At 42.4% G+C, this 22,746-nt stretch overlaps 1 protein-coding gene across 11 annotated transcripts; it reads right to left on the bottom strand.

Annotated features, from left to right (window-relative positions):
- Positions 1-1,128: 1,128 nt before the first annotated feature.
- On the bottom strand, positions 1,129-21,483 carry LOC106560912 (anillin). Of its 11 annotated transcripts, none has more exons than XM_014124340.2 (26): positions 21,175-21,483; positions 20,859-20,956; positions 20,400-20,576; positions 20,157-20,252; positions 19,868-20,043; positions 19,573-19,665; positions 18,496-18,585; positions 16,710-16,824; positions 16,353-16,550; positions 15,774-15,914; positions 12,892-13,220; positions 9,965-10,047; positions 9,684-9,813; positions 6,099-6,234; positions 5,676-5,873; positions 5,310-5,436; positions 4,946-4,994; positions 4,759-4,815; positions 4,607-4,639; positions 4,467-4,488; positions 4,266-4,375; positions 3,455-3,508; positions 3,072-3,158; positions 2,830-2,937; positions 2,375-2,520; positions 1,129-2,177 (listed from the first exon to the last, which is right to left on the bottom strand). In XM_014124340.2, the coding sequence occupies exons 2-26, from the start codon at positions 20,947-20,949 to the stop codon at positions 2,066-2,068; spliced, it is 2,958 nt and encodes a 985-aa protein (XP_013979815.2). In that variant the 5' UTR covers positions 20,950-20,956; positions 21,175-21,483; the 3' UTR covers positions 1,129-2,065. The 11 variants fall into 11 exon arrangements, with proteins under 11 accessions (XP_013979815.2, XP_013979816.2, XP_013979817.2 ...); XM_014124341.2 differs by having other exon boundaries at positions 16,710-16,821; XM_014124342.2 differs by lacking the exon at positions 3,455-3,508.
- Positions 21,484-22,746: the final 1,263 nt, after the last annotated feature.

Here is a 22,746-nt window from a genome sequence, read left to right as displayed (position 1 = left end):
TCTGATCTTCCACAGCTGTTGAGATCTGGGACAAACGAGGGACGTTTCACAACTGCTTCCTCTAAAGGGAATTTATTTGTATCAGCAAGTCCTCTGACCTCTCCCCATCTGTGTGTTCATGTCTCCCCATTTCCTGGATCTCTTCAAAACACAGAACTATGCCCCAAGTGGGGGTATTATTACAGCCTTTGTATGTGTGATGAGATTTCTTAAAACTATTTTTCTTCCCAGCTTGTAACGTAATCCAGTTGATGCAGCTTCCACAAATCAGTTAAACGGTCAATTGGTTTATTTGATGTAAATACTCCGGTAACATGTCTTTAGGGGTTCATATGCCAAGTACCATAATGGGTTGAGGGTACAGTATCTAACAAAACAGACACATTTACCAGAAATGACAGTTACAGATTGGGGAGATGATGCAATATTATTTCCTCTTAGGGTGAGACTAGGCCAGGGCCCCATTGTTCTTACTGTATCTCACTGACCACCCAGATCACTTAAGAAACTGGTCTATCATTACTTCCCCTATAACATTGGCCTCGTCCCTGGGTATCTCACCAGTCATGTCAATGTTCTGCTAGCTATAGCCCCAGTATGCATTCAAAAGGGCATTCTATTCCCTTTAAAGTGCACTACTTTAGACCAGGGCCCATAATACACTAAATAGGGAATATGGTGTCATTTACCAGACTCTGCCCAGTGTTCTGGCTGAACACAACACTCAGGCATGGGCCCTGGGATGTACAGCTGGGCCACTCTTCCAATCATCACCTTGATCTGAGACCCAACTGCCCCACCTCCACCCAGAGGGGCTCCAGGAATTCTTTCTGTAGCAGTACACACCAAACACAGGCATGACTTCCTGTATGACATTCCTGACCCGAGTTCCTGCTCCATAGCCAACCCCATTCCCTCAATACTTTACAATGTTGTAAACAGTGTATGGCTCACTCGTTCATATGCTAATATTGCCATCACTATATTATGGAGGAAGATGTCAGCTTTAAGACGGAGGACAACGAAGGCTATATTTGAGCTTATGGGTCTATAAACTCAAATGGTGTAACAAAAACATGGCAAATATTTTCCACATCAAATTTACAGAAGAGCATGACAAACTGTGTATGCCATTAGACCCATTTGTATTATTTACTGGTAGTACCTTCATCAATCAAGTGCATATAAAGAATGTTGACAGGTATTTTATAGGGATAACATCCACATACAGAAAGAGAATGACAGTAAATACATGAAGGAAAAGAAAAGAAACTAGGTTGACTACAGTCAGCATATACATTCATCACCTTTTAGGCTCCTACTAGGATTTATCATGAGATGAGGCACTAACATTGTACACCTTATCATTCTATAGTCCATTTGAAGTGCTTGGGTACCATCTTTGTTGACAGGCCCCTGTTGTGTTATGCACAACACAGCAATAGATTGATTTAAGGAATACGAAGAATTGAACTTGTGAAATAGTCAATATTTACCTCGTAGCAGAGGGCTCAGATTTTCAAGTACAGTACTATAACTCAACTTGACTGCAATTCTAGTTGAATCACTCAATTCACGAGTTTCTAGATTAGGTAGGTTGTGTGTCAGGTACAGATTTCTTATTTCCGAGAGAGATTTCTACACTTGAGGGTATTACAGCAATGCTGTAGTAGTGAAATCATATTGTCCAGTAGCCATGTCTGGCTTTTTTCTGTTTGTCTTACGAAAATTATAACTAGACTATTGGACTAATCATCAGTTTAGCGTTAGGGCTCTCCTGCACTAGGTTTGATACGCATTTAATAGTGTTTGTAGATTATATGGATTCATTTAAATCATCTACTTCAAGCTCAGGTAAATAGTATATATCATGCAACACACAACACGATGGAACTCTATTTTAAATGGCTATTGAAAGTGACAAATCCAAGGAAAGGCAAAATATCACCACGTCTAAAATAATCTCCCAATGGTAATCATAAGAATTCATAAAGATATGATATAATAGTGTGTTAGACTGCTGTCCCTCATGTTCCCACAGCTGGCCTGGTTGTTGGGCTGTGCTTTAGCATGGTTCAGGGGGGCAGCGAGTCCAGGTATGCAGGTCCAGGAGAACCTGGTTCAGGTTCTCCATCCAGTCCCCTCGATCCTCCCCAGTATCTGCTGAGAACCAGCACCTGAAGAACAGAGAGAACATGTTATGAGAAATATCACAAGATCAATGAAAATAGACCACTGTCTATCAGATACAGACAGGCTCACTTTAGCAGTGTCAGTCCACCACAAAACAATATTGAAAACATTCACGACCACTTGTTGTCAAGCTAATTTGCTTGTGTCATAAGGGAGTAAGAAAATATGTAATATTATTTACTTGGCCAGAGTGCCCTGGTCATCCTGTTGTGCAGTCTGGACACTGCTGACCAGTTCAAAAGTATAGGGGCGAGCACAGGAGTCTCTCGTCACTGGCTTCACACTCTGACTAGAGGAACAAGACAGGGAGATGCTGCCTTCTGCTGCCTGCAAGTACAACAGAGAGAACAGTAGAGAGGAGATAAGGGAATGTTTAAATCAAGTTAGAGTGACTTTGTATATTCAGTTAAGAGAAAACGTTAATGTCCCCAAGAGGCAATGCATTTTGCAGCAGGAAAGGTACATAGACAACTTAGAAATATTAGAAAAGATATCAGAAATATTATCAAGTGTATTATCATGTATGCAATAAACAATGGAATTGTTATTCTTAGTTTCTTTTTTCAAAATCCTTCTGATAACCTGAGAGCTTGGAACCAAGCGCTCCAGTCACCTCTGTGATAGCTCAATGCCCACCTTGCTGCCTCTGTCATTGGGGTGGTTCCAATAGGACATGTGGTTTCCCTCCAGGACAAAGAAGCGTCGATGCCAAGCTCCAAATCCATTCACCACCTCAAACATTGTCTGGATGGAAGAAGGGAGAACAAAGGGGTGGGTGGAGGATGAATCACAGGAAAGAAAGTATAGAGGACAGGAACAGGATAATATGCACTTGAGAGATCGAAGCGAATTGGGTTAACAAAAAAATTAAAACTCACAAGGAAGCCCTGGTGCTGGACATTAGAGTGGCTCTCGCTCTCCAGTTGCAGGTATATGTTTCCCTCTAGTGGAGACAGGAAGGGCACCTGCACAGAGGTAGAATTACATGGATACCAGGGTTAAGCTGCTTGTAGTTTATCTAGCTAGGGAGGTAAACAAAACATGCAATAAAGAAAAATTGAAGAAAAGTCATATGAACATAGATTTCTAAACACCTTTTAATCTACTTATGGAGTACTCCATCACTGATATTATAGCCAGTGTAGCGAAGACTAATTATTGATACCAGTTTTGCTGGCCGCATGAAAGGAGTCAAATGGAGAAGCAAAGAGAAAGGGGTAAAAGTGAGTGTGCAACGTGGGGAAAAGTGAAAGAGTGAAACCTTTTCCTGAAACTCATCTCCCAGGAGTCTCCTGATTTTGCCTTCAAACTTCATCTGTGCACAAGTGGAGAGAGACAGAGGTAACATCCCAAGTGACTAGGGCTGTATAATTATGATTATTGTATAATTATGTAACCGACAGTAAGAGTGAATTTTTGGGGGGTCAAAAACATCTTAATACATTCATTTTAGAAGATTTGGGGGGGGCGATTCAATTTCATATTCAAGTACATATAGTTTAGCCAATAAATCGTTTTTCATTTTTTATGAAGTGGGTAAAGTTTGAGACAGGGGTGGTACCAAAGCTGTTTTATATTAGGTATGTTATAGATCATTCTCAAAGATGAATTACAAGCTAAAGATGTTTGTCAACAAAAAAATTACAATAAATATCAAATTTGCATGACAATTAATTGTTACCCCAAATTCCATAATTGTCACAGCCCTACAAGTGGCCCAGCCCAGACTAGAAAACTTTACTAACACCACGAAGAAAAAAGAAAAATAAATCATTTGAGGAAATGACAACCATCCGATCTCGCAACTGAAAAAATTACAATGGGTGGCAAATCTGAAGATGTAACAGGATATGCAGTAGATTCAGCCAAATAGATTAAGAGATAGTGGCACACATCCTCAAGTGACAGTGAGATACAATCTAGCAATCAGGTGGTTCAAAATAAAATAAGAGGCACGATAAAACCATGGAATGGACTGACAACATGCATCCCTACATCTTCCCATACTGTAGGAGTGCAGGTACACTAAACATATCTCATCCAGGCTGGAGCACTGCAGCAGGTGAGCCTACCTTGTCCAGGGGGAACTTGCTCTGGCCCAGGGAGGCCAGGGAGATCTTGTGAGAACCAACCAGAGAGAAGTTGCTGGTGCGCCGGGTGTTCAGGGGCGGCATGGTAGAAGCTGTGGGGTGTTGATTCAATCCAATCAAACTGTCACCACTCAGGACAATTGCCATCTTCAGATCATATGCAACTAGGACAATAATACTTACATGTTACATTTTGGTTGGATCTCTGTTGAAAAGCAACAAGATAACGTTTTCAGATTAGAAACATGTAACAGGAAAGGGGGTATAAATATATGCCCCTCACCATTTCAAGCACTACACAGATAAGAAAGCAGATAATTTACCTTGATGGTGCTTAGAAGCTTCCTTGGAGTGACCTAAAAAATAAATATGATCAGAACTGAGATAGAGATATATATATATATATCTCTCTCTCTCTCATTTTCAGCCATAGAACATTGGATAGCATTCGTAAATCAGAAGATGTCGCACTCACCCTTGACTTGGTGGAGCTGCGGAGATCCACATTGCAGGTGTTCCCTGAGCTGTGGGACTGAGTAATAGAAGACAGTTTGTAAATTATACATAGAACCTGTTAACACACATTCTTATCACTGACCATCTACTATATTTACGAATACACACGTTTTAGGTGAGAAATAAAGTAATATGTTCCATCTCACCAGGCTGTAGACCTCCACATCAATCTCAAAGTTGGAGCGAATGTCCTGCCTGAAGGGACATAATACAGTCAGTCACAGAAAGAGTTGGACAGACTAGGGGTGAGAGCCATTTCAGCAGTGGTACAGCAGATATTACACAAGCATCTCCTTTAAAGGCAAAGACAGACCAGTAGGATTGCCTGCCGAGAGAACTTAGCGATTCTGCACAGAGTGCTGGCCGTAATTTACAAAAACGATTCAACATGGACCCTACAACACATGCGTCGACAAGTGAACAGCCCCCTACTGTACAGACAGACAATAGGTCTGGCGAGTTCTCCTTTACGCCTCACTTCCTCCATATGGAGCCAGTGGCGGGACTCACAGGGTGATGGAGGTGGGGAAGGAGATGGTGTCTCCATTCTGGGCGTCCACTGCCGTGGCCAATGGGGTCGCAACGATGTTGCAGGGTCCATAACGAATCAGGACAAAGAAATAATGAGTGGGCCGACCTTTAGGGAGGAGAGAAATAGTCAGGAGGGTTGTTCATTAATCACCTGGTATGGTTTCAAATGTGTCTTGAGCTGAAAATGAATTAATTGTACTTTACTACTTGAACATTTAACCCAAATGAGGCAAACAACTCACCTAGGCAGCAAGCAGCAGCAGAGTAAATGGTTCAAAATAAATGAAGCAACAAACGTCATACTACAAAGGTGATAACACGCGTAGCCTAACTGTCTGTAGGTACCTGTTCGTGTGCGGGCAGAGCAGACAAACTCCACCTTGAGAGGGAGCTGGACACTGCTGATGCTGACAGTGCCCCTGCAGGGCTGCTGGGACATGCTGGAGTCCCCCTCACCATCACCCCCCTCTAGATCCTCAGAGGCTGAGCCCCCCCTCTCCTTCAGCCTGGCCACCTCAGCCAGCAGGGCTGCCCGCTTCTCACCTGACACAGAAGAGAGACAGAGGGGGACAGAGTCAGATGATCAAGCAATGGAACAAATCAAGAAGTCCATCATACCTTCCAGCATAGACGTATACAGGACAAAAAAAATGCAATAGCAGTGAGAGATGAGGTTGACGATTATACACTAATTCAGCAGACACATTTTGGGAGGGGAGAGAAAATGTCACGGAGTTAGGGGTGGGATAGGAGTGGATAGAGACTCACACGAGACGAGCAGCAGTTTATCAGCCTCTGCCTCCTCCAGGGAGCCCCTGCCGTGGTCCTCGTCAGTGCAGCAGCTCAGGGCCTGCAACGTCTGTTTGATGACCATGTGCAGCTTGGCAGCATCCTCATTCAGAACCTGACCAATCACAGGAGGAGAGGATATTCACTCCAACCAGCCATACTCATTTAAATAGTCTTTCTTTACATTGGTCACATTTACATGCGTGTGTGGTGTACCGCAGGGCAGCTCTCTTGGCCCTCTACTCTTTTCTATTTTTACCAATGACCTGCCACTGGCATTAAACAAAGCATGTGTCCAAGTATGCTGATGATTCAACCATTACGAGTCAGCAACCACCACTAATGAAGTCATTAAAACCCTTAAAGTGTTGGTCTGTTTTGGAATGGGTGGCCAGTAATAAACTGGTCATGAACATTAAAAATAAGAGCATTGTATTTGGTACAAATCATTCCTTAAGTACTAGACCTTAGCCGAATCTGGTAATGAATGGTGTGGCTGTTGAACAAGTTGAGGAGAGTAAATTACTCGGATTTGGATTGTAAACTGTCTGTTCTGGGCCATCTGTTCGTGTGCGGGCAGAGCAGACAAACTCCACCTTGAGAGGGAGCTGGACACTGCTGATGCTGACAGTGCCCCTGCAGGGCTGGGTCAAAACATATAGATTCAATGGTTGCAAAGATGGGGAGAGGTCTAGCCGTAATAAAGAGATTCTCTGCTTTGACACCACACTCCAAAAAGGAAGTTCTGCAGGCTCTAGTTTTGTCTAATCTTGATTAATATCCAGTCGTGTGGTTCAGTGCTCCAAGGAAAGACCTAGGTAAGCTGCAGATGGCCCAGAACAGAGCGGCACATTTTGCTCTTAATTGTAATCAGAGGGCTAATATTAATACTATGCATGCCAGTCTCTCTTGGCTAAGAGTTGAGGAGAGACTGACTGCATCACTTTTTATAAGAAACATTAAGGCGTTGAAAATCCCAAATTGTTTGCATAGTCAACTTACACACACTTATCCCACCAGACATGCCACCAGGGGTCTTCTCACAGTCCCCAAATCCAGAACAAATTCAAGAAAACATACAGTATTATATAGAGTTCTTACTGCATGGAACTTCCTTCCATCTCATAGTGCTCAAATAAACAGCAAACCTGGTTTAAAAAAACAGAGCAATACCTCACGGCACAAGGCCTCTCCCCTATTTGACCTAGATAGTTTGTGTTTATGCATTGATATGTAGGCTACGTGTGCCTTTTAAAAAATTGATGTAGTTCTGTCCTTGTCGAATGATGTTCTTGCTGTCTCTGCCTGGCTGGTTCCCCTCTCTCCACTGAGATTCTCTGCCTCTAACCATATTACAGGGGCTGAGTCACTGGTTTACTGGTGCCCTTCCATGCCGTCCCTTCCAGTGGGTTGAGTCACTGACGTGGTCTTCCTGTCTGGGTTGGCTCCCCCCTTGGGTTGTGCCGTGGCGGAGATCTTTGAGGGCTATACTCGGCCTCGTCTCAGGATGGTAAGTTGGTGGTTGAAGATATCCCTCAAGGGGTGTGGGGGCTGTGCTTTGGCAAAGTGGGTGGGGTTATATCGTGCCTGTTTGGCCCTGTCCGGGGGTATCGTTGCATGGGGCCACAGTGTCTCCCGACCCCTCCTGTCTCAGCCTCCAGTATTTATGCTGCAGTAGTTTGTGTCGGGGGGCTAGGGTCAGTCTGTTACATCTGGAGTATTTCTACTGTCTTATCTGGTGTCCTGTGTGAATTTAAGTACGCTCTCTAATTCTCTCTTTCCTTCTTTCTCTCTGAGGACCATGCCTCAGGACTACCTGGCATGATGACTCCTTGTTGTCCCCAGTCCACCTGGCCGTGCTGCTGCTTCAGTTTCAACTGTTCTGCCTGCGGCTATGGATCCCTGACCTGTTCACTGTGATTACTATTATTTGAGCATGCTGGTCATTTATCAACATTTGAACATCTTGCCATGTTCTGTTATAATCTCCACCCGGCACAGCCAGAAGAGGACTGGCCACCCCACATAGCCTGGTTCCTCTCTAGGTTTCTTCCTAGGTTTTGGCCTTTCTAGGGAGTTTTTCCTAGCCACTGTGCTTCTACACCTGCATTGCTTGCCGTTTGGGGTTTTAGGCTGGGTTTCTGTACAGCACTTTGTGACATATCAGCTGATGTAAGAAGGGCTATATAAATAAATTTGATTCTGTATTATGTAATTCTGTATTGTTTTGTGTGGACCCCAGGAAGAGTAGCTGTAGCTTTTGCAACAGCTAAATGGGGATCCTAATAAAATAACTAAAATACCAAATCCATGCACACCAATATCCAGTTATTATCCGGGACACTTAAGTATTCTGTTTTTGAGTTCATGCATATAAACATATCCAGTTCACAATAACCCGAAAACGCTTGTATCCCGGTTATGAAAAACCCGGATTAGATGCCTGGGACATGCTGATGTAAGACGGGATACTGTGGCATGTAAACATCTCATCCCCTTTACTGTTGTTTATTGTGGTCTGTGCAGGCTCAGTTTCACATATCATTGGTGTTGTGTGATGTCATCTGATTGTCAAACAAACCACTTCAAAAAGTAGACTACATGTGCAGTTCGATACACCATAATAATTTAGCCTACTATAAATTAAAATTACATTGACTTACAATTTCCTATATTTGGTAGGCCATATTATACATTTCCGACATTTGGTTGTCAACTATAGTTTGAGACATACAGCTTCTCTTCTGTTATAAATTGTTGCCCCAAAAGACTAAATAAAGTAAAGCTCACCAGAATGTCTTACGTCAATAGAATGAATGCATGAGTAATCTACAGTAGTTAACATCGGTAAATTTGTCAGTTTTACCGTTTCATTTAGGGACTGGGGAGAAAACGAAATACCTCTAAAAGTGAAAAGATCGGTCCTGTGCAAAATGTCATCAGTTTGACCAGTTAAGGAAATTAAATTCTGAGAAAATGACGAAACACATTTCTGATAAAAGTTCAGTTCGTCTTGAGTGCATATTTTATGTGGTTGAAATACTGTCTGCTTGCATAACAGTGTCAAAGATAACACATACGTGTACTCGCATTTCCTCAAGAGATGCTATAAGAAATCATTTCTCCACTCCTGTTCCCAAGACAACAAATGTTAATTGTTATCTAATTTCACTGTAAGGAGTTAATATTACACTATGTGAGCGGTTATAGGCCTACAGTCAGCACCCATATTTCAGTTACTATTTCAATTAACCCATATGAACTTAAATAAGAAATATTATTTTGTATTCATGGCTACAGGGATACTCATGAGTGGGATATCGAAAGATGCATGGAAACAGCTTCTACCGAAAAAGACCTTAAGCAGGATATGCGCTACTATCCAGAATACTGCGCGCATGTAAACGTGGTCAGTGCCAAAGCCAATGTTATCCATGTGGTACATTTGTAAATGCCCACATAAAGGACACGCAAAGTTTGGATGATATGCTACACAGGTAGTAACTCTCCATGACGCGGAAGACACACAACAGACTCAACCGTTCCAACAGTCCTACTACAGACCATGATCCTTTCCTTGGTGTTGACACAGGGCTGGGGGTGAGACTTCTCAGTGGCATGCCTCTGCACCCTTGGGGTTACTCTCTGAATGGCTGGCTTGGTGCTCTGTCTCTGGGTGCGGTAGGCATCGATGCTGTCAATCACAAAACACATTGGAGTCGTCACAGGTATAAATAACAAGTCAATCACATATTTCGAAAGATTTTCAGTCAATGACTTTAATTTCACTCATGTTAGCTGACCACTGTCAGTTCTGCTTGTCCAGAAGTGACAAGATGACTCACCTGTAGAGAGGGGCACTATCAGCAGGGGGCGTGGACAGCTCTTCAGGAGTCAGAAGTAGGGATGGAGGGTTGGCTGCAAGTCTCTGTGGGGATAGCAAACACGTGGAGGGACATTTAAGTGTAAAAGACTCAAACTTTGAAAGCCAAAAACAATGACATAAAAAAACGATGGGGGGAAGAAAAAAAAAAACACAAAAAAACCCACGCCATTTAAATGAAGTTATGGGCAGAAAGATGAATTCAACGCCATCTTTCATTGAATCAGATGGCTTATTCATCACAAAACCATTGATGTTGCAGATTATTTTTGTGATTACTTCATTGGCAATGTAGGGAAATTCAGGCGGAAATGCCAACAATGAACAGTGAGCCATCGTATACATGCATTAAAACAAATAATGAAAGAAAAGCATTGTAAGTATGAATTGTGTAAAGTTAGTGTGGGAGAAGTGGAACAATCATTGTTATCAAACAACAATGACAAACCTCCTGGCATTGACAGATGGAAAGCTACTGAGGATGGTAGCTGACTGGCCACTCCTGTCTATCATATATTTAATCTGAGTCTAGAGGAATGTGTTAATCCTCAAGCCTGGAGGAAAGCCAAAGTCATTCCACAACCCAAGACTGGTAAAGCGGCTTTGACTGGTTCTAACAGCCGACCTATCAGCTCTTAGCAAACGGTTGGGAAAAATTGTGTTTGATCAAATACAATGCTAATTCTCTGTAAACAAATTGACATGCTTTCAGCATGCTTATAGGGAAGGGCACTCAACATGTGCTGCAATGACACAAATGACTGATGATTGGTTGAAAAAAAATTGATACAATTTGTTTGAGCTGTACTGTTAGATTTCAGTGCAGCCTTTGATATTATTGACCATAACTTATGTTTTACGGATTTCCAACTTCTGCCATATTGTGGATTCAGAGCTACCTAATAGAACTGAGGGTTTTTCTTTAATGGAAGCCTCTCGAATGTCAAACATGTAAAATGTGGAGTACCGCAGGGCAGCTCTCTAGGCACTCTATTCCTCTCTAAGTTTACAAAACGACCTGCCTCTGGCATTAAACAAAGCCTGTGTCCATGTATGCTGATGATTCAACCATATACATGTCGGCAACCACAGCAAATTAAGTCACTGAAACTCTTAAGGAGTTGCAGTCAGTTTTGGAATGGGTGGCCAGTAATAAACTGGTCCTGAGCATTGTATTTGGTACAAATAATTCCCTAAGCTCTACACCTCAGCTGAATCTGGTAATGAATGGTATGGCTAATAAATTACATGGTGTTATCTTGTATGGCAAACCCTCAACTTTTTCCACATTTTGTTTTGTTACAGCCTTATTCTAAAATGGATTTAATAGTACTTTTTCCTTTAATCTACACAAAATACCCCATAATGACAAAGCAAATACAGGCTAAGAAATGTTTTAAAATGTATAACAAATGTAAAAAATAAAATGCATAAATATTCCGACCCTTTACTCAGTACAATGTTGAAGAACCTTTGGCAGCGATTACAGCCTCAAGTCTTCTTGGGTATGACGCTACAAGCTTGGCACACCTGTATTTGAAGAGTTCTCCCATTCTTCTCTGCAGAGCCGCTCAAGCTCTGTCAGGTTGGATGGGGAGTGACGCTGCACAGAAATTTTAAGGTCTCTCCAGATATGTTCGATCAGGTTCAAGCCCTGGCTATGGCTGGGCCACTCAAGGACATTCAGAGACTTGTCCCGAAGACACTCCTGAATTGTTTTGGCTGTGTGCGTAGGGTCATTGTCCTGTTGGAAGGTGAACCTTTGCCCCAGTCTGAGGCCCTTAGAGCTCTGGAGCAGGTTTTCATCAAGGATCTCTGTACTTTGCTCTGTTCATCCTTCTCTCGATCCTTACTGGTCTCCCAGTCCCAAATGCTGAAAAACATCCCCACAGCATGATGCTGCCACCACCATGCTTCCTTCACCGTAGGGATGGTGCCAGGTTTCCTCCAGATGTGACACTTGGCATTCAGGCCAAAGAGTTCAATCAGACCAGAGAATCTTGTTTCTCATGGTCAGAGTCCTTTATTGTCCCTTTTGGCAAATTCCAAGCAGGCTGTCATGTCCCTTTTACTGAGGAGTGATTTCCGTCCGGCCACACTACCATAAAGGCCTGATTGGTGGAGTGCTGCAGAGATTGTTGTCCTTCTGGAAGTTTCTCCCATCAACACAGAGGAACAACCCCCCCCGTGGAAGAAATCAAGGGGTCTGAATACTTTCTGAATGCACTGTATAGATTAAATGGTTGTAAAGACAGGGAGAAGTCTGTCCATAATAAAGAGATGCACTGCTTTTGACACCACACTTGCAGGCTCTAGTTGTTGGGCTAATATAAGTTTAACGCATGCCAGTTTCTCTTGGCTAAGAGTTGAGGAGAGACTGGCTGCATCACTTCTTATAAGAAACATTAATGTGTTGAAAACTCTAAATTATTTGCGTAGTCAACTTACACACAGCTCTAACACACACACAAACCACCAGATATACCACCAGGTGTCTTTTCATAGTCCCGAAATCAGAACAAATTCAAGAAAGCGTACAGTATTATTAGCATACAGAGCCATTATTGCGTCGAACTTCCATCTCATATTGCTCAAACCTGGTTTAAAAAACTGATAACGCAACACCTCTCACTTATTGACTTAGATATTGTGTGTATGTAATGATATGTAGGCTGTGTGTGCCGTTTGTAAGTATGTAGTGCTGTTCTTGAGCTGTTCTTGTCTATTAATGTTCTGTATGATGTCATGTTTCATGTGTGGACCCTAGCAAGAGTAGCTGCTGCTGCCGCTTTCGCAAGAGCTAATTGGATCCTAGTAAAATACCAATCACTTTCAGAATCACATTGAACTATGTGACCATGGCACCACCGTCTGTCTGCAGAGCCTTACCATAGGAGTGACCACAGCGTCCACAGACTTGCTGAGAGGGGAGAGGATAAAGCTGGGTGGGAAGGACAGCAGCTCATCTGCACTGGAGTCCAGTTCCTTGGTTTTTTCCAGGTCTTCACCCTCTTCAGCTTTGTCCTTGTCCAACTCTGTGTCTGTTTTCTCCTTTTCCATTCCGCTCATCGCTGTGGCTATACCACTGTTGTGATCCTCAGTGTCCTCTTCACCCTCCTCTTCCATCCTTCCCTGGGCAGCAGCCTCCAGCACCTCATCAAACATGAGGTCAATCATCTCAGCGGTGTTGGTTTCATCACGAGAGCTCAGCTCAGCCTCTGTGGATAAATCCCCATATGCAGTAAGTTACATCCAGACAAAAAACGTCGCTCTAGTGCATCTACAACAGGGTCCCCAATTGACGGTGGTTTTATTTCGCCCAGAAAGTTCTGAGCCCCAAAAACATAAAATTGTTTAATTTTCGTTGTTGGACATAAGACTAAAAATACCAGGAAATCAGCTACAAGTTACTTTGATTGGATTTATACATCACTTTTCTACCAACTGAGGTACTCAAAGCGCTTTACATAGTAGGGGGAAACTCACCTCATCCACCATCAATGTGAAGCACTCACCTCAGTGATGCACAGTGACCATTTTGTGCCAGAACTCTCACCACACATCAACTATCAGTTGGAGAGGTGAGGAATGATATGCCAATTAGGAATGAGGTGGATGATTAGGTGACCATGATGGAATGTGGCCAGGTTGGGAATATAGCCATGACACCGGGGTGAACACCTCTACAATAAACGCCATGGGATTGAGACCATAGAGAGTCAGGACACCCGTTTTACTGTCCCAAAGACAGTACCCTACGCAGGACAATGTTAACAAATGTAATCAAGGTTTGAAATGATGTTTAGTCAAATATTACAGTGCATTCAGAAAGTATTCAGACCCCTTACCTTTTCCACATTATTTTACGTGACAGCCTTATTCTAAAATTGATGCTTTAACACACAATACCCCATAATGACAAAGCAAAAACAGGGCTAGAAATGTTTGCAAATGTATTATAAAAATAAAAACAGAAATACCATATTTACATAAGTATTCAGACCCTTTACTACGAGACTCGAAATTGAGCTCCGGTGCATCCTGTTTCCATTCATCAACCTTGAGATGTTTCTACAACTTGATTGGAATCCACCTGTGGTAAATTCAATTGATGGAAATGATTTTAAAAAGGCACACCCCTGTCTATATAAAGTCCCACAGTTGACAGTGCATGTCAGAGCAAAAACCAAGCTGTGAGGTTGAAGGAATTGTCCGTAGACCTCGGAGACAGGATTGTGTCGAGGCACAGATCTGGGGAAGGGTACCAAAACAAACTGAGAAATCGGAGAAGGGGCTCAGGGTGGAGATGCGAGAACCTTCCAGAAGGACAACCATCTCTGCAGCACTCTGCCAATCAGGCCTGTATGGTAGAGTAGCCAGACGGAAGCCACTCCTCAGTAAAATGCACATGACAGGTCGCTTGGAGTTTGCCAAAAGGCACCTAAAGGACTCTCCAACCATGGGAAACAAGATTCTCTGTTCTGATGAAACCAAGATTGAACTCTGGCCTCAATGCTAAGCGTCACGGCTGGAGGAAACTTGGCACCATCCCAATGGCGAAGTAAGGTGGTGGCAGCATCATGCTTTGGGGATGTTATTCCATTGTCAGGGACTGGGAGACCAGTAAGGATTGAGGAAAAGATGAACGGAGCAAAGTACAGAGAGATTCTTGATGAAGAGCGCTCAGGACCTCAGACTGGGGTCACCTTCCAACAGACAACGACCCTAAGCACACAGCAAAGACAACGCAGGAGTGGATTCGGGACAAGTGTCTAAATGTCCTTGAGTGGCCCAGCCAGAGCCCGGACTTGAACATCTCTGGAAAGACCTGAAAATAGCTGTGCATTGACGCTGCCCATTCAACCTGACAGAGCTTGAGAGGATCTGCTTGTAGCGTCATACCCAAGAAGACACGAGTCTGTAATCACTGCCAAAAGTGCTTCAAAAAAGTACTGAGTAAAGGATCAGAATACTTGTCTAAATGCAAAGTTTTTTTGTTTTTTTTTATAAATAAGGAAAAATTCCTAAAAACCTGTTTTTGCTTTGTCATTATGGGGTAGTGTGTAAATTGGGGGGGGGACAATTAAATAAATTTTAGAATAAGGCTGTAACCTAACAAAATGTGGAATAAGTCAAGGGGTAGGAATACTTTCTGAAAGCACTGTATATCTTTAGGCTTCTTGCAGTCAATTCGCAGTCCACAAATATATTACCTCAAATGTACATATTACCTCAATTAGCCCGACGAACCGGTGTCCCCGCACATTGACTCTGTACCGGTACCACCTGTATATAGCCTTGCTACTGTTATGTTCACTGTCATTTTACATTTCTTTACTTATCTATTGTTTACCCAATACCTAGTTTTTTACTTAAAAGCACTTTTGGTTAGGGCTTGTAAGTAAGCATTTCACTGTAAGGTCGACACCCGTCGTATTCAGAGCATGTGACAAATAAACTTTGATTTGTTTTATTATGTTCCGGCCCCACGACCAACCACTCAAAAATAAATTGGCCCGCAGCTGAATATAGTTGATGATCCCTGGTCTACAACATGTAACAAATATTTTTTTAAATGTTTGGCTGTTCATGGTGTAGAAAAAAGATGAGGTGCAAAGTGTTGGCCGTGACCCATTGAATCCCTTGTTTAAACAATGGCAGTGACAGAAACATTTGACCAGTATCTTTATGCCCAGGTGTGTGTGTGTAACCCAACGTGGTTGTGTCTCACCTCCCGTCCAACTTGTGCCAACAACCTAGACATGTCTCACCTGACATACTTTCTCTTTTCCAGCTAGATGAAGAGTCCAGCTCAGACAGAGCTGAGTCATTGATCATTTCTGGCTCCAGGATAAATGTGACTTTCTTTAACCCTCTGGCCTCTGACTGTGGTTCATCAGTCGGTTCCTCATCTGTAAGCAGCACAGTGTCTCCTTGTTCTCTGTCTGACACAGCTGATGCGTTTGAGGCCTCTCCCTGCTCTGGACCAAACTCCCCCTGGTCTTCACCTAGAACACACTTCTCACCCTGGACATGTAAAATACTTTCTGCTTTCCCTTGTTCTTCAACTCCAGAAGACTCCATCTCCTCACCTAATAGGTCCCCAACCTTCTCTAGTTGGGACTGAACTACCTCCTCTTCATCACCTACAGCAGACCCCACCTGTTTCTCACCTAAAGGGGAACCCACATCTTCCTCATCTACAAAGGACCCCACCTCCCGGTTCTCCTCCTCTTGCAGGGACCCCACTTCCTCATCTACAGGGGACCCCAAGTCAACTACAGAAGACCTCAGGTGCTCTTGTAGGGACCCCATCTGCTCCTCAACTACAGAAGAACCCAACTCCTCACCATCTCCTTTTGACTCCATTGAGACTGCCTTTTGCTGCTCTTTCACTACAGGACCCTCTGCTGCCTCATGTTGTTCATCTGGTAGAGAAGTTCCCTGACAAATGTCCATAGCGCACTCTGCCTGCTCCTCAGCCATGCGTCTCCCCTTCACCTCTTTTGGTGGGACATCCATGTGAACTGAGGATTCTGCCACCTCACCTGTTGAATAATCACATTCTGACCTCTACACTGATATTTGCACAAAATTCAGATTCTTAAATTTTAGTCAGATTTTCCTCAACATATACTATTAACTTATCTACCTTCAAGCTCTTAAACTGTAATAATGCATTGACTTCTCCTCTTGCAGTGTCTTACCGGTGTCTTGAATTGGAGGCTCCACTCCATCGACCTTAGTGAAGACAGATGTCTCGGTAAAGCTGCCGTCCTTCACGCCAAAAGGTTCATCACCAGTCACATTGAGGTCTGCCTGCTGGACACTCAGACAAATTAGCCCCCTAAAATACATTGTTCCTCTTATGCACATGTCTATGCATCTACAGCAGAAGGTACTCAACCCCCTTGACTTCCCACATTGTTGTGTTACAGCCTGAATTTAAAATTGATTAAATTGAGATTCTTCAAGCTCTGTCACACAATCTACAAACACTATCCCATGTCATAGTGGAAATTTTTTTCTTCTTTTAAACCATTACAAAATGAAAATATGAAATGTCTTGAGTGAATAAGTACTCAACCCCTTTGTTATGCCAAGCCTAAATAAGTTCAGGAGTAAAAATGTGCTTAACATGTCACATAATACGTTTCAAGGACTCACTGTGTGCAATAGTGTTTAACATGATTTTTGAATGACTACCTCAACTCTGCAACCCGCATATACAATATGTAAGGTCCCTCAGTCAAGTAGTGAATTTCAAGCACATATTCAAACAAAAGATGAGGGAGGTTTTCCAAAATCTTACAGAGAAGGGCACCGATTAGTAGATGGGTAGAAATATGAATACTGTATATCCATTTGAGCATGGTGAAGTCATTAATTAGGCTTTGGATGGTGTATCAATACACCTTGCCGGAGAGGAAGGAAACCGCTCAGTGATTTCACCATGAGGGCAATAGTCATTTTAAAACTGTTATCAGTTTATTGGCTGTGAAGGGAGAAAACTGAGGCTGGATCAACAACATTGTAGTTACGCCACAATACTAACAAAGAGTGAAAAGGAGGAAGCATGTGCATAATAAACATTTTTAAAATTTCCAATAACATGCATCCTGTTTGCAACAAAGAAATTCACTTTTGTCTTGAATAGAAAACATTATGTCTGGGGCAAATTCTTTACATCACTGAGTACCACTTCATATTTTCAAGCATTGTGGTGGCTGCATCATTGTTATGGGTACTGCATGCTTGTCATCAGCAAAGAACTAGGGAGTTTTCTTAGGATAAAAAACAGAATAGAGCAAAGCACAGGCCAAATTCTAGAGGAAAACCTGGTTCAGTCTGCTTTCCAACAGACACTGGAAGAGGAATTCACCTTTCAGCAGGACAATAACCTAAAACACCTGGCCAAATCGACACTGGAATTGCTTACCAAGACGACATTGAATGTTCCTGAGTGGCCTATTTACAGTTGACTTAAATTGGCTTGAAAATCTATGGCAAAACTGGAAAATGGCTGTCTAGCAATGATCAACAACCAACTTGACAGAGCTTGAAGAATTTGAAAAAGAATGTGCAAATATTGAACAATATAGATGTGCAAAGCTCATAAAGAACTTACCCAGAAACACTCACAGCTGTGATTGCTGCTATAGGTGTTTCTAACATGTACTGAATACTTACCTAATTAAAATATATTAGTGTTTTATTTTTCATGAAATGTTCATAAATGTTATAATTTTCTTCCACAATTAAATCCTACTTTAACGCAACAAAATATGGAAAAAGTCAAGGGGGTTGAATACTTTCCAGGAATTTTATATTATAAAGATTCTGTACCACTATACGATGGACCAAGTGAACCCTATACCCGAATACCATTCAAGTGACCTGGGGGGATGAAAATGACATCAGTGACACCTGTGACATTTCAAGACACCCTGTTCTCCTCAGAACCAGTTACTCAGTCCATATAAGTAAACTCACATTCCATGGTTGGAACGGTGGCCACTGCAGTCTCCTGCTACGTCTAAACATCATCCAAGGGGAGAATGAGGAGACGGGTGGGGTCGCCCTCTAATGATATCACAACAAATATCATTTTTCTATCAGGAAACAAGTACTTGAACTCAACATTTTAGTAATTTAGCAGACGGTCTTATCCAGAGCGATTAACCCTTTATACACATGGGAATTTGCTACAGTATATTGAAATGTTTGTTAAAATAAGAAATATGAAAACGCATAACCACGGTAGTAATTGAAAGGGAACAGTTTGGAGATAACAGGAAAATTATTAGATCAAATGGTGAGTACACAACAGTTCACCTGACAGGACTGAATCCAAACATTACACTTGATTTTATGTGCATTTTACATTTACTGTACGTTGTCGCATTCGTTTATAACGAAATCTGAAAATACTCTGGATACATTCAGTAACATAAGCCTATTCCTGGAAAATGTGGGGTATCTGCAACATAAAACAAAAAATGAAGGGTTTGAGTGAGAGGACTAACTGGTGTCTCCAAGTGGACACACACCTCTCCAACGTGTGCACATTTCCTAAGCAATTTTATGTCAAAGAGTTCAACTATAAAAGGTACTCGAGTTCTCCTAGCTATGCTGTTGAGGAACAAGCATACTTGTAGTCATTTCATTTGGAACACAGCCCTGCATAACCGCCATCGCACAATTACTGTTCTTCACACAATTCAAAAAGGGTCCATTATAAATCGCAATATGGGTCAGGTGGGCATGACTTGAAAGCTTGTTCAATTGCCAACAAGTTATAAAATATGATCATAGAGTTTTAGACAATTAAGAGAAACAGGTCATAATTTGTGCACATAATTTAAGATACTGTTTGAAGAGGTAGAGTAACAGGCATTTTCGAAAGACTGGCAGGGACTCTGCTGTCCCTAGTGTCAGCGGGAAGCTCGTTCCGCCATTGAGGTACCAGGACAGAGAAGAGCTTTGACTGTGCTGAGTGGAAGCCACAAACATAACCCTTAACAACAATATTCCGTGACCTGACACAAGAGGGAGGGTAACAAAACTTACCTCAGTCAGCGAGGAATCAGAGAAGCTTCGCTTTAAGAAGACATTCTCTGTGATTGGCTGGGCCCTTACAAGACGCAGCTCCTCCTCCCTCTCCTGATTGGTCAGACAAATAGAAGCCGTTCGAAACTTCACAGGAATGTTAAGAATTGTGCAACATCAACATTTTAGAATGCATTGCATACCTCAAGCCTCCTGGTACATTTTACATATACATGTTAGTCATTTAGCGGACACTGTTATCCAGAGCACCTTAGAGGAGCAATTGGGGTTAAGTGCCTTGCTCAATGGCACAGACCTGGCGTATGCGGGAGGCTTGTTTGGAGCTGGGTGTGTCACTGGCCTCGAGTTTCAGTTGTAAGTTGGTAACAGCGTTGGAGAGGGTACGGGGCCACCGGTTGGCTGGCAGGGGGCTGGCCTGAGGAGTGGTGGGGGATCTAAACCGCTCCACCCGCGAGCTGAATTCTGCCTCACCTGAAAAACAGACCAGATGCTCCTATCGTTTAACCACTTTAGTGCAGATGTGTTCTCACTTACATTCAATGAATGGTAAAGAAGCTGGAAGGTAAATGTGTAAGAATCCTCACCAATAAGATGGTGCTCTTTGAATCCATCCTGGAATTTAATGGATGGTACCCCAGACCCTGGATCAGAGAGGCATCTCTGAGCCAGCACATGCCCTCCTGTAAACAAAACATCCCCTGTTGGAGTCACTGTTTCTCAATGACTACAGATCTGAGTGTTGCATGGATACTGCCATATTCTAATTCTATCGATACTGTATACAGGCTCCGAGTTGGTTATTTTAGGAGGGGGCGTTATCCTCTTACCCTCACGTCTCTGGGTTAGTTGCTGTACTCTGGAGCGGACAGAGCAGAGAGCAGGGGTGTCAGGCTTCACCAGCTCTGCACAGCGGAGGCGGTCTCTAGTTGAAGACTTCTTTGTAGGGCTGACGTTCTCGTTGCCCAACACCTCCAGGCGACGCCTTTTCTGAACATCATTGACATCTGCAAGACAGGAAAGGGAAACTCACAATAATGTGTATGCCCCAACACTGCACTGATGATGGATGACAAGAGTTGACACTAATTAACACTTGTTCAAGCCTTTAATAAGAGTCTAAGACCTCTCTAAGCCAGGGAAGTGCTTAAATATATGGAATTGCTTTAATGTCATTTTGCCATTTGATTTTGAATGAATTTATTAATTAGATTTCCGCGGGGCATGGATGTCTACCTCAGGGGGTTTAACAAACACTCATGCGCACGCAGTGATGTTGACACACTCACCAGACGAGTGGACATTGTCTTCTGTGTCAGACAAAGGATCTCTATGTCTCTTCAAAGCTGTCGCCAACCCACTTCGAAATTCCCCATCCATGATCTTCCTGTAAAATAAACACCAAATTAAGTGTCTAGTTATCGTTTATGTAACTTAGCTAATTGATTTATTCGGTAGGTTCGTTACAATAACTCAGCTGGCTAGCTACAAGCTAGCTAACTGGACTCTGGAGAATGCATAGATAGCTGAATGTTACTGCTGCTAGCTGGCTGAACATACTTTCAGCTATTTACCTATAATGTGTCGGATATTATATCCTCTTACCTCAACAAAAGTGTCCGTGTAGGTCAAGCAAACAAGTCACGACTGAGCATAAACTGCGGAAAAGATTCGAACGGCTGTTCGTTTGACGCCTTTTCAAATACACTTTGAATTTCAGCGGGTCTTTGGAAGTGCGTCACTGGTGGGTGAATAAATTACCATAACGCCAAGACCGAGCGCGCAAGGCTTTTCTTCTTGTGTTTACGGTAGATTCAGTTTCAAGTTTTAATGTCACGTGCACAAGTACAGTGAAATGTCTTTCTTGCAAGCGCTAGTCCTAGGGTCCTAAGCTTGGTGACGAGCTTGGAGGGAACAATGGTGTTGAACGCTGAGCTGTAGTCAATGAACAGCATTCTCACATAGGTATTCCTTTTATCTAGGTGGGTGAGGGCAGTGTGGAGTGCAATTGAGATTCTATTGTCTATGGATCTGTTGGGGCAATATGCAAATTAGGGTGGGTCTGGGGGTGAATGGGGTAATGGAGTTGATGTGTGCCATAACCAGCCTTTCAAATTACTTTATGATTACAGATGTGAGTGCTACAGGGTGGTAGCCATTGTGGTATGAAGCCGTAGAGTTATTGTGAACTAGAATGATTGAAGTCTTCTGGGGATTACAGACTAGGACATTGAGAGGTGGAAAATTACTGTGAGTATCTTAGATTATGAACTTCCATAAAGGGTGAGGCAAGGAACTTCATAAATTCATATCTAATCTATCTAACTAAATTAGTTGATAACGTGAGTCAGCGTCATCAATGTTTTGCAGTCTACACTGGGTTGTAAAATTTGTCTAATTGCAATTTACAACCAATACCTAATACAAGTCCAAAACAAAACACATTCTCTACATTCATTTAACATTTATTGAGGTCTAGAATTATCTCATTTGCGTTATTGCAGAATATCAATGATGAATTGTCTGTGGAAATTGGTGAGGGTTGAAAATGTGTGTGTGTGTGAGTCAGCCTGATAAGAACTTTGTAAAAAATCTTACAGTATGCTTGTGAAAATATCTGATAACATCTCCACTTGACAAAGATAGCTCCACGCCACAGACTTCTGCAAAAGAGGAAAACAACATCCTACGCATTCCACACTAACAAAAAAAAGAAGAACATATCATAGAGAAAATGCTTGGGGGTTTCCTAAAATAATTGTCACACAGTAGACCTAGTATGACTATGCATAGACAGTGCCTTCAGAAAGTATTCATACCCCTTCACTTACTCCACGTTTTGTTGTGTTACCGCCTGAATTCAAAATTGATAACATTTTTGTAAATTTATTGGAAATGAAATACAGAAATATCTAATTGCTATACACTACCATTCAAAACTATGGGGTCACTTAGAAATGTCCTTGTTTTTGAAAGAAAAGCGTTTTTTTTGTCCATTAAAATAACATAAAATTGATCAGAAATACAGTGTAGACATTGTTAATGTTGTAAATTACTATTGTAGCTGGAAACGGCTGATTTTTACAGAGGCCTATTATCAGCAACCATCACTCCTGTGTTCCAATGGCACGTTGCGTTAGCTAATCCAAGTTGATCATTTTAAAAGGCTAACTGATC

This window comes from Salmo salar, chromosome ssa10, assembly GCF_905237065.1.
Source record: "Salmo salar chromosome ssa10, Ssal_v3.1, whole genome shotgun sequence".
In the NCBI taxonomy this organism is placed as follows: Eukaryota; Metazoa; Chordata; class Actinopteri; order Salmoniformes; family Salmonidae; genus Salmo; species Salmo salar.
The sequence above is the reverse complement of the archived record's forward strand: the minus strand, read 5'-3'. Positions and strand labels throughout refer to the sequence as shown.

Coding starts and splice junctions, on each gene's coding strand:
- LOC106560912 (XM_014124340.2), bottom strand. CDS start 20,949: ATGGATGGGGAATTTCGAAGTGGGTTGGCGACAGCTTTGAAGAGACAT. Junction 16,551..16,709: donor GCCTCCAATTCAAGACACCG/GTAAGACACTGC, acceptor ATTATTCAACAG/GTGAGGTGGCAGAATCCTCA. Junction 4,995..5,309: donor TTCCCCACCTCCATCACCCT/GTGAGTCCCGCC, acceptor ATGTCCCTTCAG/GCAGGACATTCGCTCCAACT.